General features: G+C 56.0%; 2 protein-coding genes across 9 annotated transcripts in view; one reads left to right on the plus strand and one right to left on the minus strand.

Annotated features, from left to right (window-relative positions):
- DAZAP1 (DAZ associated protein 1) overlaps window positions 1-2,935 on the minus strand; it is a 32,075-nt gene extending 29,140 nt beyond the window's left edge. For 3 of the 8 annotated variants that reach the window (XR_363206.4, XR_009457725.1, XR_002091298.2), the window contains exon 1: window positions 2,746-2,934. Coding sequence is in view for 5 of the 8 variants with exons in the window: in XM_006267834.4 (XP_006267896.1) it covers window positions 2,746-2,777 (32 nt within the window). In the remaining 3 variants the exon portion in view is untranslated. Of the gene's footprint in view, window positions 1-2,745 lie in introns of all 8 variants that reach the window. The other 5 variants (XM_019490898.2, XM_006267833.4, XM_019490907.2 and 2 more) reach the window with 3 other exon arrangements.
- Window positions 2,936-5,634: 2,699 nt separating this feature from the next.
- On the plus strand, window positions 5,635-11,191 carry GAMT (guanidinoacetate N-methyltransferase). The gene is made up of 6 exons (XM_014605294.3): window positions 5,635-5,926; window positions 8,089-8,234; window positions 8,794-8,857; window positions 9,238-9,305; window positions 9,743-9,853; window positions 10,247-11,191. The coding sequence occupies exons 1-6, from the start codon at window positions 5,743-5,745 to the stop codon at window positions 10,385-10,387; spliced, it is 714 nt and encodes a 237-aa protein (XP_014460780.1). The 5' UTR covers window positions 5,635-5,742; the 3' UTR covers window positions 10,388-11,191.
- Window positions 11,192-11,961: the final 770 nt, after the last annotated feature.

An 11,961-nucleotide genomic window follows, 5' to 3' on the forward strand; every position in this document is an offset into this window, starting at 1 on the left:
CAGAGTTAACTATTAACCAGGCACAAAAATACTCAACAGCTGAAGCTTTCAACAATGTGAACACTTTAAAGAAGTTATTACAAAGCCCCTTCCTAGGAGAAAGGATCACCAGTTAATTTCCTAGATGTTGAATGTGTTCTCAATACAGCCTCCATAAAGAAAGAAGTCCTATAGTTTATTACAGCAGACAAGGTTCTTTAGTTTGTGTGTACTGGGGTTCTCTTACACAAGTGCACAGGTTTCTTCATTCACAGTAACTCTGGTAGTTAATACACTGAGTAAAAACGATCATCTATGAGCCACTGTCAACACAATGGTAAAGATTATAGCCCTCTATGTATAAATTCACATAATAAGTTATGTGGCTTCCAGAAATGTAAGAAATATAACTATTTTGACCGTGAGCACAAAGTACAGGTAGCTGGAGTAATAAGCCTCAAGTTATGGGCAGCACTGTGATCTGAAATCAGGAACAAGAGACAAGTCAAAGGCAGCAGCAGGTTGACGTATCCATCTTTAGACACTGGGTCCAGGGAATCCAGAATTTCTCTTTAGTCCACCACTGCGTATTTTTCCATATTTCAGAACCTGAGGGTTTGCTTACCATGCCTTCATGTTCCCCTCTGCAGCTAGCCTTTTGGAAGTTTATCCTAATACAAAATGTTTTTTTCTATGATCTAACCAACACTAGCCCTCATGTGCCCATATTATTAATATTTTGTGTGTCAATTAGTTCAAGAGACTTGGAATTTCTTTTTAATGCATGATGACAGTACAATTATCCTTAAGTATTTTGTTTCCAAGATTTTTTTTTTAAATATCTTCATTCATTTCTTCATAGGAAAGAAATTTTAAAATTCTCATACTAACTACTAAGATTTATTAATAAGACTCTGTTATTAAGTCTTCATATTTTATTCAAAATCTGTTACAAATCTTATTTCATAAGTTTAATTCCCAACTGGCTCCCATACAGGATTGATTGCACACTACAGCACATTGAGTAAAACTGCAATTGCTCTCACATTTTCACCCTTTCCTTCTAAGCACTTTTGGACTGGGGGGGGCCAGGGGAAGGAACGACAAACACATTTCCCCGTTAAAATCAAATCCTACCAAGCCTAATTAGCAGCTCTGGGGGTCAGATTTAATTTACAATTCAGGAGCCCAGTGACAATAGCAGAGTCTGCCTAGGACCGAAGCTAGCACAATATTATGCGTGGTCTCATGTTTTACAGTTGACACCAGAGCAACAAATAAGTCACACTAAGAAATGCATTCGTTGCCTTCCCCCAGGGGAGGACGTGTCATAAACTAGTTGCAACAGTAATTGGGCTCATGACAGAAAAATTATATTTTCAGAGGAAGAACCATGCAGGTAAATGTAACCCAAGGGGCATTCGCTGCTCACAGTGACAAATTATTTTCCAGACATTTATTACTCCTACATCTAAGACAGTGCAGGACTTAAAAGCAGAGCAATGCGATAAGCAGCTTTAAGTGCCCTACTGGACAGCCTAAAATATCTAAAAGCTCGGCTGGTGCATATTTTCTTCTTCTTCCCTCACTTGTCCTGTCTGAATGGGGTCGCTGTGGCTTATACAGTTCAGGTTTTTAAAATAGGATGAACCACTTATCTTCGTGGGGAAAAGGCCTAAAAGCCAACTGGGACCTTTCCCACAGAGGAAACTAGCAACCAGCGCCGTGTAAAAGCAAAAGCACCGTTAGAGATGCCCGTCCGCTCCTCTACGCCCGGTCCACCGTCACGATGAGGAAAAACAAGCTGGAGCGAGAGCAACGAAAAACCCTCTCACGCGACCCTGGGCGGATAAGGAGGGAGCTGCGCAAAAAAAGTCCCCAGAAGGCCTTTAAAGCCAGGAGCAACTCTGCCTGGTTAAACCCGGCCTGTGCTGAAGGAGAGGCCGAAACCTGCTGGCAGGAGGGGCTGGGTTAAAGACCATCTGCCCCCAGCCCTGAGGCTCCTGCCTGGAGCAGGGGGCCGAATAACCTGGGAAGAGACCCCGCGCCAGGCCTGGCCTCCTCTCCTCTCCTCTCCTCGTGCTGCCCATCTCAGGGGCCGAAATGGGGGTGGCGGCCGGAGGGGGGGGGGGGGGCTGATGAGTCACCCTGCCGCCAGCCCAGCACCTCCTGCCGCTGCCCCGGGGCTGCTGTGGCTCCCTGCCCGGGGCGGGGCTGGGCTGGGCTGGGCTGGGCTGGGCGGGGGACCCCCCCCCCTTACTTCGCAGGAGGCTGGGCTCCACCACAGGGGCTGACCCCCAAATGGGACCTTCAAGGGGACCCCCAAATGGGATGAAGCCCTTAGTACGACCTCCAAAGAGACCCCAAGAGGGACTGACCCTCCAAACGGGGGCCTCAAAGAGACCAAGGGGGCCCTCAAACAGGACTCCCATGGGGCTGCCCCTCCCCCCCCGGTCCATGCGCGGGACCGCGTGGTGGGGGGGGACGGGGGGGCGCCCCGATGACCTTGGGCCCCGGTTCCCCGCACAGGCCCCGGGGAGGGGGAGGGGAGGGGAGGGGGAGGGGCGGGACTTCCCGCGGGGGGAGGTCACGTGACGCCCCCCCACGCGGCGGCCGCCGGGGGCAGCGGCAAGATTTTTTTTTTGGGGGGGGGGGCGCCTTCCCTTGCTGCCCCCTCCCAGCGCCCCGATCCCGCCACACGCGGCTCCTCAGCCCTCCCCCCCCCCCCCCGCGGTGCGGCGCGGCGCGGCCCGGCGCTCTCCTCACCCGATCTCGTCGGCGCCCCCCACGCTGTTCATGGCGGCGGTGTCCGGGCCGCGCCCGCTCCAGCGGCGGAAGGTGACGGGCTGCGGCGACTCCCGCCTTCCCTCGGTCCGTGCCGACCTGCGCAACGGCGGCCCCGGGCCCGCTCTCCCCTCAGCGCCGCCAACCGCCGCTGCGCGCGCAGCCCGGCTCCGACGGGGTCTCCCAGGCCGCGCCCGGGGGCGGGGAGCGGCAGTGCGCAGGCGCGGCGCGCGCGAGGCACGCCGGGAAGCGTAGTCGGGCGGGGCTGCCCCAGCCACGGGGTTTACCCGGACAAGCCCAGGGGTGATCAGAGGAAGTGGGCGCTAGGGCGCAGGCGCGGCTGGCGCGGGGCGCGGCGGGAAATGTAGTCGGAGAGGGGAAAAGGGGGAGCCTCACACGTGGGCAGATCTGGGGAGGGAGAGAGTGTGTGTGAGTCTGAGTGAGTGTGATTATGTGTGTATATGAGTGTGATTGTGTGTGCCCCCACCACCCCAGCCCTGGCCCCAGCAGGGCTCGGTCCCAGGCCAGCTCGCCGTCTTTGCTAGCCGGCCCTTATTATACAAATCACAGACAATGAGGGTCGAAGGGAGCTCACATCCAGTCCAGCCCCCTGCTCCAAGCAAGACCAGCCCCAACTGCATCATCCCAGCCAGGGCTTTGTCTACCCAGGTCTTAAAAACCTCCAAGGATGGAGACGCCACCACCTCCCCGGGGAGCCTGTTCCAGCGCCTCGCCACCCTCCTTGTGAGAGTTTTCCCTAATATTCAACCTCAACTTTCCCTGCTGCAGCTTGAGCCCATTGCTCCTTGCTCTGTCAGCGGCCGCACTGAGAACAGTCTGTTACGACCCAGGAAAGAGATCTGGGAGTCATTATAAACAGCTAGCTAGGAACGTGGGCTCAGCACCCATCTAGGAGGCAAACCACATGTTAGGGGTGATGAAGGAGGGCATTGTGGCCAAGATGGAAAGCATCGTGATGCCCCTTTATAAATCCGCGGGGAGTCCGCACCTTGAATACGGTGCCCAGGGTCTGGCCCTGCACCCCCCCAAAGGGGTTTCCCACCTCTCCATCAACCGTCTTGCCCGGGGTCTCCAAACAGGGTGTCCATCTGAACGAACAAACCGGAGCTGAGCTTGATGCCCCAGGTCAGCCCCGTGTGGACACACTCCCACTGGGAGGAAGGCTGCTTTGCTGGGGACACAGCGATGCAGTCCCGTGTTCCTATAGCTTCGCTCCCTGGAGCTACCTCGATTGGGAAAAGCACGCTTTCTACATTTGCAATGTTTTATGAGGCCAGTAAGGGGAGCGGTATTTTGCTGACAGGGCTACGCTTGCAAAAATCCAAGGACCAGGGCAGTCGTAGCAGCGAGCGCTATTATACAGGTATCGTTCCATCCATAGTAGGAGGTTTCATCTCTAGCAGGGTTAAAATAGGAAAACTGCTATGTGTAGCAAGGCCTTAGTTCACACAAAGGCCGTGCATTTATTATGCAGAGGTGTGCGCAGCGCTGTTGGTTTCATGCAGGGAAGTAGAAGTGTGCGAGTCCGAGACACTGGAATAGAGGCAGGTCTTGGTTTTAATGGACCCCCCGACGCGCTCTTTGCCCTTGTGACTTGCATTTCTGCAGCCCCATCGCTGCACCGGCTTCCACGAGCGGCCGGCAAACATCTTGTGAATCCGCCTGTTGCACAGTCTGGGTGTGGCGCGTTCTGCGACTGACGTGCCCTGGTGTGCGATCAGTTTGGCACACGCATGCCAAGTCTCGCTGTCATGGAGGGACAACTCCTTGACTTGGGATTAAGGGGAAGGCTGTTTTCTTGCAGAGCCTCTCCCTTCTGGCTCCTATGCCCTGCAATGAAGCGTTTAAAAATCTACCTCCCGAGGGTTGTTTTTTTTCCCCAGAAATCTAATTTTCCACCCACTCAAGTTGTCAAGGCCCCTGGCTCCCCCCGGCTCACTCCTAGCAGCGTCAGGGAAGAGTAGCAGAGACATCTAGTGGCTGTAGCCACATCCCAAAAGGATCTGGGCAGCGCCGGTTTGCATGAGTGCTGGGCACCCAAGACCGATTGCTTTCAGAGCAGAAGAAATCCACAGGGACGGAGGGATGCCCAGAGGTACCCTAGCGTGGGATGGGCATGGGCCAGTGTTGTGCAGTCACCAGTCACTGTTGTGTGCACATGGAGCAAGGTCAGAGTAACAGGAACCTCTGCCCCACGGGTTCAAGGTCAGACCATCAAGCCCATGTGTAAGCCAGACCTCCTAGGAGTGACCAGTAGAAGCGCACAGGAATCTTCCTGACACACGTCCATCATGTCTGACACACTTGCCCTGCATGGAGGAACGGGCAGGATAAAGGCAGACGACCCAGGACCCGGCTCCCGAGGCATCGATTCCCGCGAGCCGTTGCCCGGCATCCAACGTTCATTCACTCAGGCTTGTCCAAACCTGCCAAGTCTCCGCATTCAACAGAGGCCCCAGTCTCTGCTTGAAGAATGAAGAAATATTTCAAAGCCGTGTTCGCCCTCTGGGTCCTTTCCACGGTCCTGGGCTGTACCCGGCCTGAGCCAGCTCTGCATGCATTGCAGAGAGCAAGACAGGCCAATTGTGTATCTAGCCTCGCAGGCCTCTTCTCTTCTGACGGCAGAGCAGATGGGAGTGCTTTGTTTAAGCTTTACACGGCTCTTGCGACCTGCTCCCGCTCTGCCGGGGGTCTGCAGCAGTGCATTTCTCCCAGGCAGCAGTAGATGTCCCCCCTCGTCGCAGCGCTCTGCCCTCCTCTTCCCCTGCTTGCAGTGTGCCCGTTCAGGTTCGGCTGCCTAGATAAGAGATCTCTTTTACCCGGAAGGAGGCCCTGTCGCTATTTGCACACTCAGCTCTTTCAGCTTTGCCTATATAAAGCCGGCCAAGAGCAGAGGAGACTCCTTCCTCTCCCCGCTTCTCCCACCGGACGGGCCTCCCTGGGGAGAATTGCAATAGCATGAGCTCCTCGGAGGCTGCCAGTCCCATCTTCCGCCAGGGAGAGAACTGCAAGCCATCATGGACGGAGGCCGAGGCTGGCTACAATCAGACAGACACCCACTTGAAGATCCTGGGCAAGCCAGTGATGGAGCGGTGGGAGACCCCCTACATGCATTCGCTGGCTACTGTTGCAGCATCCAAAGGTAATTAAGTAACGAGAACCCAGTTCATTGCAAGGGAGGGAGGTGGACAGCAGCAGCAAGAAGTTTGGGGGGCAGAAAGAGAGTTGTTAAAAGCTGAATGGAAAGCTTCTCTGTATTCTCAGCACCAGCGATAAGAAGGAGCCCGCCTCGATGGGCCTCATCCTTATGGCTGGAGAGATAAGATAGGCTGGGCCGCCCAGGTTCCTAGTTCCTGTGCACTCCAGAATAACAGCCGGCTAACAAAGACTGACGGCCGCGGAGTAAATTGGCCTGGGAATTAATTGCATGCCGTGTTCTCAGCCGTGCAGCCGACAGAATACAGCGCAGCCTGCATGCATGGAGGAGCACTTCCTACAAAGCCTGGCGAGCGGCCTCCATCCCTGATCGCTGGGGTGAGAGGGCAGAGGAGAGGGAACGTCCATCTTCACTTGCGGGAGCTGGACTTGGCCCATCCAGAAACGAAGTGCCGGGAACAAGCAGCACTGAAGGAGCAGCTGAGCTCCTAGCAGGGGGCCCGAGGGAGGTATTTTTGAACCTTCCCGGGGAGCTTTTGTCCCTGCAGCTCTGCTCTGCTGTCGGCATAAATAGAATGAGCTACAGGCCTTTTTTTGGCTTTTTATTAGATTGAGTCTCTGCGAGAGAGGCTGGAGGAAGAACAGCATTTTAAGTACAACCGGGCAGCGATTCAAGACCTCTCACTAAGACATTAAACACAGCCCAACTGTCCAGAGACAGGTTTGAGAGTGTGGTTTTGAAGGCTGGTGCTCTCTCAGCCCCTCTCCAGTATTTGATTTCTGCCCCACTTTGAAGGTAGCATTAAAAAATCATGACAGCAGGCCAGCAGGCACTTTCCAAGCTGAAGTTAGGAGAGTCGCCCCCCCGGTTTCTCTGCACGCTCACGCGCCCCATCGCACAATGCACAGCGGAGCTGGAGAAGGCAGGCCGAGCCATTCGCCCCGCTGGAGCCGAGGTTAAGAATAGCTCTGCTGAGGGAGCGAGCGTGCGAAACACTTGTGCTCTTGTGTCACACGAGATACGGTTCCAAACAGCTGCAGGCCAAGCCGTGGGGGATGGGAGGCCGTCGGTAAACGCCTGCAAACCTGAGCTGCCCTCCCAGAGCTTTGGACTCTGCCTCTCGGTTGCAAAACAAACACCTAATCCAAGCCCTGACAAAGGTCACAGGAAACCTTCCGCAAACCTTGGTTCGGGCCCGAAGTTTTTGGGATCAAGTCGGACAGAGGTTGCACGCTGCATTTCTCCAGGCAGCTCCTTGTTACCGGAGAACCCGCGCCAGGGGCTCCCAGCAGAGAGGAGAGGCGGTGGAGGCTGGGTTTGCACAGAGAAGGGTCCAAGGCTGCCTGGAGCTGTTTCAGCTTACTGGGGATGTTTTTAGTGGTTTGAAATCCATTTTAGCTGAAGGAAAAACAGAGAGGTTTCTCAGGTTAGGAAGGACTTAACCCCTTCCCACTCCACCACTAACTGACCTGCCTCCGGGGACTCGGGAAAACCAGTTCCCGGTGGTCAGCTTCTTCCATCGCCGTCCCGTGCAGGGACCCTTGTGAAGCCCCAGGGCCGGCTATAGTCCGACGCAGGCTACTGGGTTAGCTGCCTTTGGAACAGACCCGTTGATTTCTCCTATCCGTCGTCCGCTCCTGTCGGTGTAAACCCTCAGCGGGCCGCTCCTGCCTCCCCAAATGCTGCAGTGTTATTCAGCGCGTGAGATCGAGCAGTGGTCCAGCACACGCGTGCCCAGACTGGTCTGTCCCATGGATTTCAGCAGGACTTTCACCTGCTGGGAGATAAGCAGCTGGGAAGGGCTACAGAAGAGAAAGGGAAGGTAATAAGAAGCAAAAATGAAAGTGACTGGGGAAGTTCCCTTCTCCCGGGACAGCAGAGAAGCAGCTTTAATGACCAGCCCAGAAAGGTGGGGGACGGGGGCAGCTAGACGCAGGTGGGGGGCAATTTCCTCCGCACGAGGAAGCCCAGAGATGATGGATCCTAGTTGCTAGCAGCCAGGCAGCGAAGGGCTCCGAGTCCCCAGGCTCTCTCTGAGCACAAACAACCGAGGAAAGGACGGTCCCACCCATTACCAGGACCGCCGGCCCCTTGGAAACCAGGCAGTACGGGCAGCTGAGCAGTGCCCTGCCCTCGTCTTTCCGCAGGGGGCCGTGTGCTGGAAGTGGGCTTCGGCATGGCCATCGCCGCCAGCAAAGTGGAAGAGTTCAACATCGAGGAGCACTGGATCGTCGAATGCAACGAGGGCGTCTTCAAGAGGCTGGAGGAGTGGGCCAAGAAACAGCCCCACAAGGTAGACGCGGCTCTGGCGGTGGCGGGTAGGGGCAATTAGAAATGCAGAGTCCTGCCCAGCTCTGCTGCAGCACCCTCTGCTCGTGTCCCTGCCCTCACGTGGCCGTCAGCGCCGGCACCAAGGATGCTGCCCTCGCAGCACCCAAAGCATCAGCCCTATATTGCAGATGAGGCACCAAGGGGCACAGGGGCTGCAAAGAGGACACAAGACTTAGGCAAGGCACGAGTTGCACCCAAGGTCCAGGGCCACCAGCTCAGCCCCTTCCTGCTCCACTGATTCCCCTGAGTGGGAGGAGGAAGCCACTCTGGACACACAGAGACAGCTCAGCAGTGACCTCAGTGCCACCCTCCTGCTAGGGAAACACTACCCCAGGGGCAGGGAGAGGGCAGACGCCTCCCACGTGCTCCCTGGAGCCAAGCATGCCCCCAGTAAATCATCCCTGCATCTCTCACTCCATCGAGGGAAGGGAAAGGGAAAGGGAGTGGATCCACTCCCGCTTCAGCCAGTCACCGAGCAGCCCGTGCCCTGCTGACCTCCCCCCGTCTCTGGTCTCCTGCAGGTCGTCCCCTTGAGGGGCCTGTGGGAAGATGTGGTCCCCATGCTGCCGGATGGACTTTTTGATGGTAAGGAGAAGAGGCAGAGGCAGAGCAAACCCCGAGGGGCTGTGGGATTGTGAGAGGGGGGCTGCAGGCTCGGAGGACCCTGTCAAGCAGGGGGTCGGACTCGATGATCTATTGAGGTCCCTTCCGACCCTAACATCTATGAATCTAAGCATCCTCCATCCCGGAGACCCTCAGAGCCAGGCCCTTAGGGACAGAAACCATCAGAGGAGTCGGCACAGCCTGGCTCTGGGATACCCAGCTCTGCCAACCCCCAGCCTGGGGCCCGAATCCCCTGAACCTCCCTGCCTGCACTGGTCAAGCCCTCGCCCCAGCGAACGGGCCCAGATGGTGGTGGTGCGTTTTGCACTGTTGGTGAATCCTCCCCTTTCCTCCCCGCACAGGCATCCTGTACGACACCTACCCCCTGTCCGCAGAGACCTGGCACACTCATCAATTCCACTTCATCAAGGTACAGAGCTGCAGCCTCACGCGACTGCCTTCTCCGCGCCCCTCTCCTCCTTGGCTGGCAGGGGGAAGCAAGGGCACTCGCTGGTCAGCAGGATTAGGATTTGAACAACACAACGAGAGACTCGGCCTCTCTGATCAGGGCGAAGCTGCCAGGGGCACGGCGTGGCCTCCAGGCAGCGTTTTCTATCAGGCTTCACTTGTCCTCACATCACAGCCATGAACTTCACTGGGGGGGTCGGACTCGATGATCTATTGAGGTCCCTTCCGACCCTAACATCTATGAATCTTCACTATGGGAGAGGGACAAATAAGTATTAGCAAGGGGGAAACCCACACTTCCCAGCACAATCCAGAGTGGGCGGGAGGGGAGAGCCCAGTGCAGGAAAGCTGGCAGTGGCTGGGGGCATCCCTGACCCCGCTCCCCTCCCTGTCCTGCAGAGCCATGCTTTCCGCTTGCTGAAGCCCGGTGGCGTCCTCACCTACTGCAACCTGACATCATGGGGGGAGCTGCTCAAGACCAAGTACACAGACATCGAGAAGATGTTTGAGGTGAGGGGGGACAGCTCAGGGGCAGGAGGGGCCAAACCCCACGTATGCCATCGTGATCCCCTGTGGTCCCAATATCTGCTGGAGGGAACAGGCTTGCAGCGCACAGCCCCACCCCGTGCCCCTGGCAGCAGCAGCATGGTGCACAGGCACAGAACTGACCCCCAGCACCTCCCAGGCCTGATCCCATCCACAGCTGCTAAGAGCCGCTGGGTCTTTCCAGCAGTTCCTTCCAGACAGCTGCATGGGAGGACAGGATCCATCGTACCGATACGGAGAGGTGCTGGGAGGGAAGGGACGTGGCCAGACTGCGTTCCCCTGAGTCTCAGTGGGGAGGGACTGGGCCTTCAGGTGGGTTCGGATGCTGAGCCCATCCTTCCTCTCTCCCCGCCACAGGAGACTCAGGTCGGGCACCTGGTGGAGGCTGGGTTCAAGAGGGAGAACATCAGCACAGCAGTGATGGACCTGACCCCGCCCCAGGACTGCAGGTACTACGCCTTCCCCAAGATGATCACGCCCACCGTCGTCAAGCAGTGAATCCTGCCGGGAGGAGAGAACCAATATCCAGGACTGACCATTTACACTGCAGGGAGAAGGGGCAATGCTCCTCACCTTGGGCACTCACAAGGGAGGATCAATGCTGGGGGTAGGAAGGGCTGGGGAAAGCCTGCTTGGAAGTGGCGCCTGCAACCAGGCTTTCACTGGGCCACGTCTCACCGAGCGGCCCAGTGAAGCAGGTACCGGAGCAGGATCCAGGACCCTGCTCTGCTCGGCGCCTCAATTCCCGTCCTGGTTCAAACAGCACTTTAGAGATCCCTGGATGAAGAGGACTGGGACAGAAGTGGGCAAGCCCCTTCTGAGACCTGGGCTCAGAATCGCAGGCCGGGACCAGCTTCTGTTAAAGCCTGGCAGTAGATACTGTAAAAACAGACTTCAGGAGAAGTCAGGAGCACGCAGGTGATTCGGATCAAGGGGTGGGAACAAATCCAGAAGCTGCTGAGAGGCCGGGACCCTTTAAAAACTACAAAAAAAAGACACTTAGCTTTCCCCAAGCTAGCCAACCCCCCCTCCTCCCTCCCCGCATCTTAATGTCAAGAGCCTTCACATTTGCATTTTGTAATTAAAATGCGACAGGGTTGATTCCCAGAGCAGGGTCCCACTGGGGCTCTGCAAATCTTTTTTTTTTGCTAATGCCCTGTTTTTAATCAGATTTTGGTAAGATTCTTTTGACCTTCCTGGAAGTTTATTACCGCATGAATAATTACCCGACTCCGCACAAAAAGGGTGGGCAATGTGCCGGTCATGCAAACACTAGAGACATTAAATTGACTTGGAAATCTACAGAGGAGACTTTGGAGTCATTTATGTTGATCCCTCCAATGCACGCACTACTCAGCCCTGCTTCTTGTCCCCATCGTGGCTGGCTCACTGGAGCTTAGCGCTCATCTCGTTACATTTTTCCAGCCTTTCGTGATCCATGAAGCAGCACACACCCCTTTTCCCCCATCTGAGGGCAGCGCCCTTGCTGTAGCGCGGTGGGTCAAGGTTCTGCATGGAGCGGGTGCCGACAGCAAACGTGTATTGCCACGGCCCTTAGGAGACCGAGTCGCAGCCCTGGGCCTGCGTGCTGGGTGCTGGGCAGAGCATAAAGGGGGATTCTGCTCCAGAAAGCTCCACTTTCAAGAGACATCAGTGGGTTCACACGGTCAGCGGGACAGTAGTGGTGGTGCTAGAGACGGTGGCATAAAAACAGTGACCTGATTTATAAGGAATGACATGGCATAAAGCAGGAATGAGACCTACACCTAGCTGTGCTGTATGCACGGACGTGGAACAAGGAAACAAGTGACTGTGGTGCTACAGTCTCTGGAGGACTGTACTGGGCACCTCCTATCCAGGCTCTCAAAGCAGGAGGGAGGCAGAGAAAAAAGTTCTAGTTAGCAGGAAATATTAGAGACCAAGCTAAGGTAAGACTAAGAATGAAAGCTGGGGAGAGGGGGCACGATCCCCTCAGATATAAGCATCACAGCCTAAAGAGGTTCATGGGGGGAAACCAGGAGTGCTAGAATGTACTGAAGAACGTAAAAGCCCCCCATCGAGTCGTCTGCCCG

This window comes from Alligator mississippiensis, chromosome 16 (assembly GCF_030867095.1).
Source record: "Alligator mississippiensis isolate rAllMis1 chromosome 16, rAllMis1, whole genome shotgun sequence".
In the NCBI taxonomy this organism is placed as follows: domain Eukaryota; kingdom Metazoa; phylum Chordata; order Crocodylia; family Alligatoridae; genus Alligator; species Alligator mississippiensis.

What these genes read in the sequence shown, in the direction of transcription:
- GAMT (XM_014605294.3), top strand. Translation starts at nt 5,743, where the DNA reads ATGAGCTCCTCGGAGGCTGCCAGTCCCATCTTCCGCCAGGGAGAGAAC. An exon ending in CCAAGAAACAGCCCCACAAG is followed by an intron (nt 8,235 to 8,793) that starts GTAGACGCGGCT and finishes GGTCTCCTGCAG; the next exon opens with GTCGTCCCCTTGAGGGGCCT. An exon ending in ATCAATTCCACTTCATCAAG is followed by an intron (nt 9,306 to 9,742) that starts GTACAGAGCTGC and finishes CCTGTCCTGCAG; the next exon opens with AGCCATGCTTTCCGCTTGCT.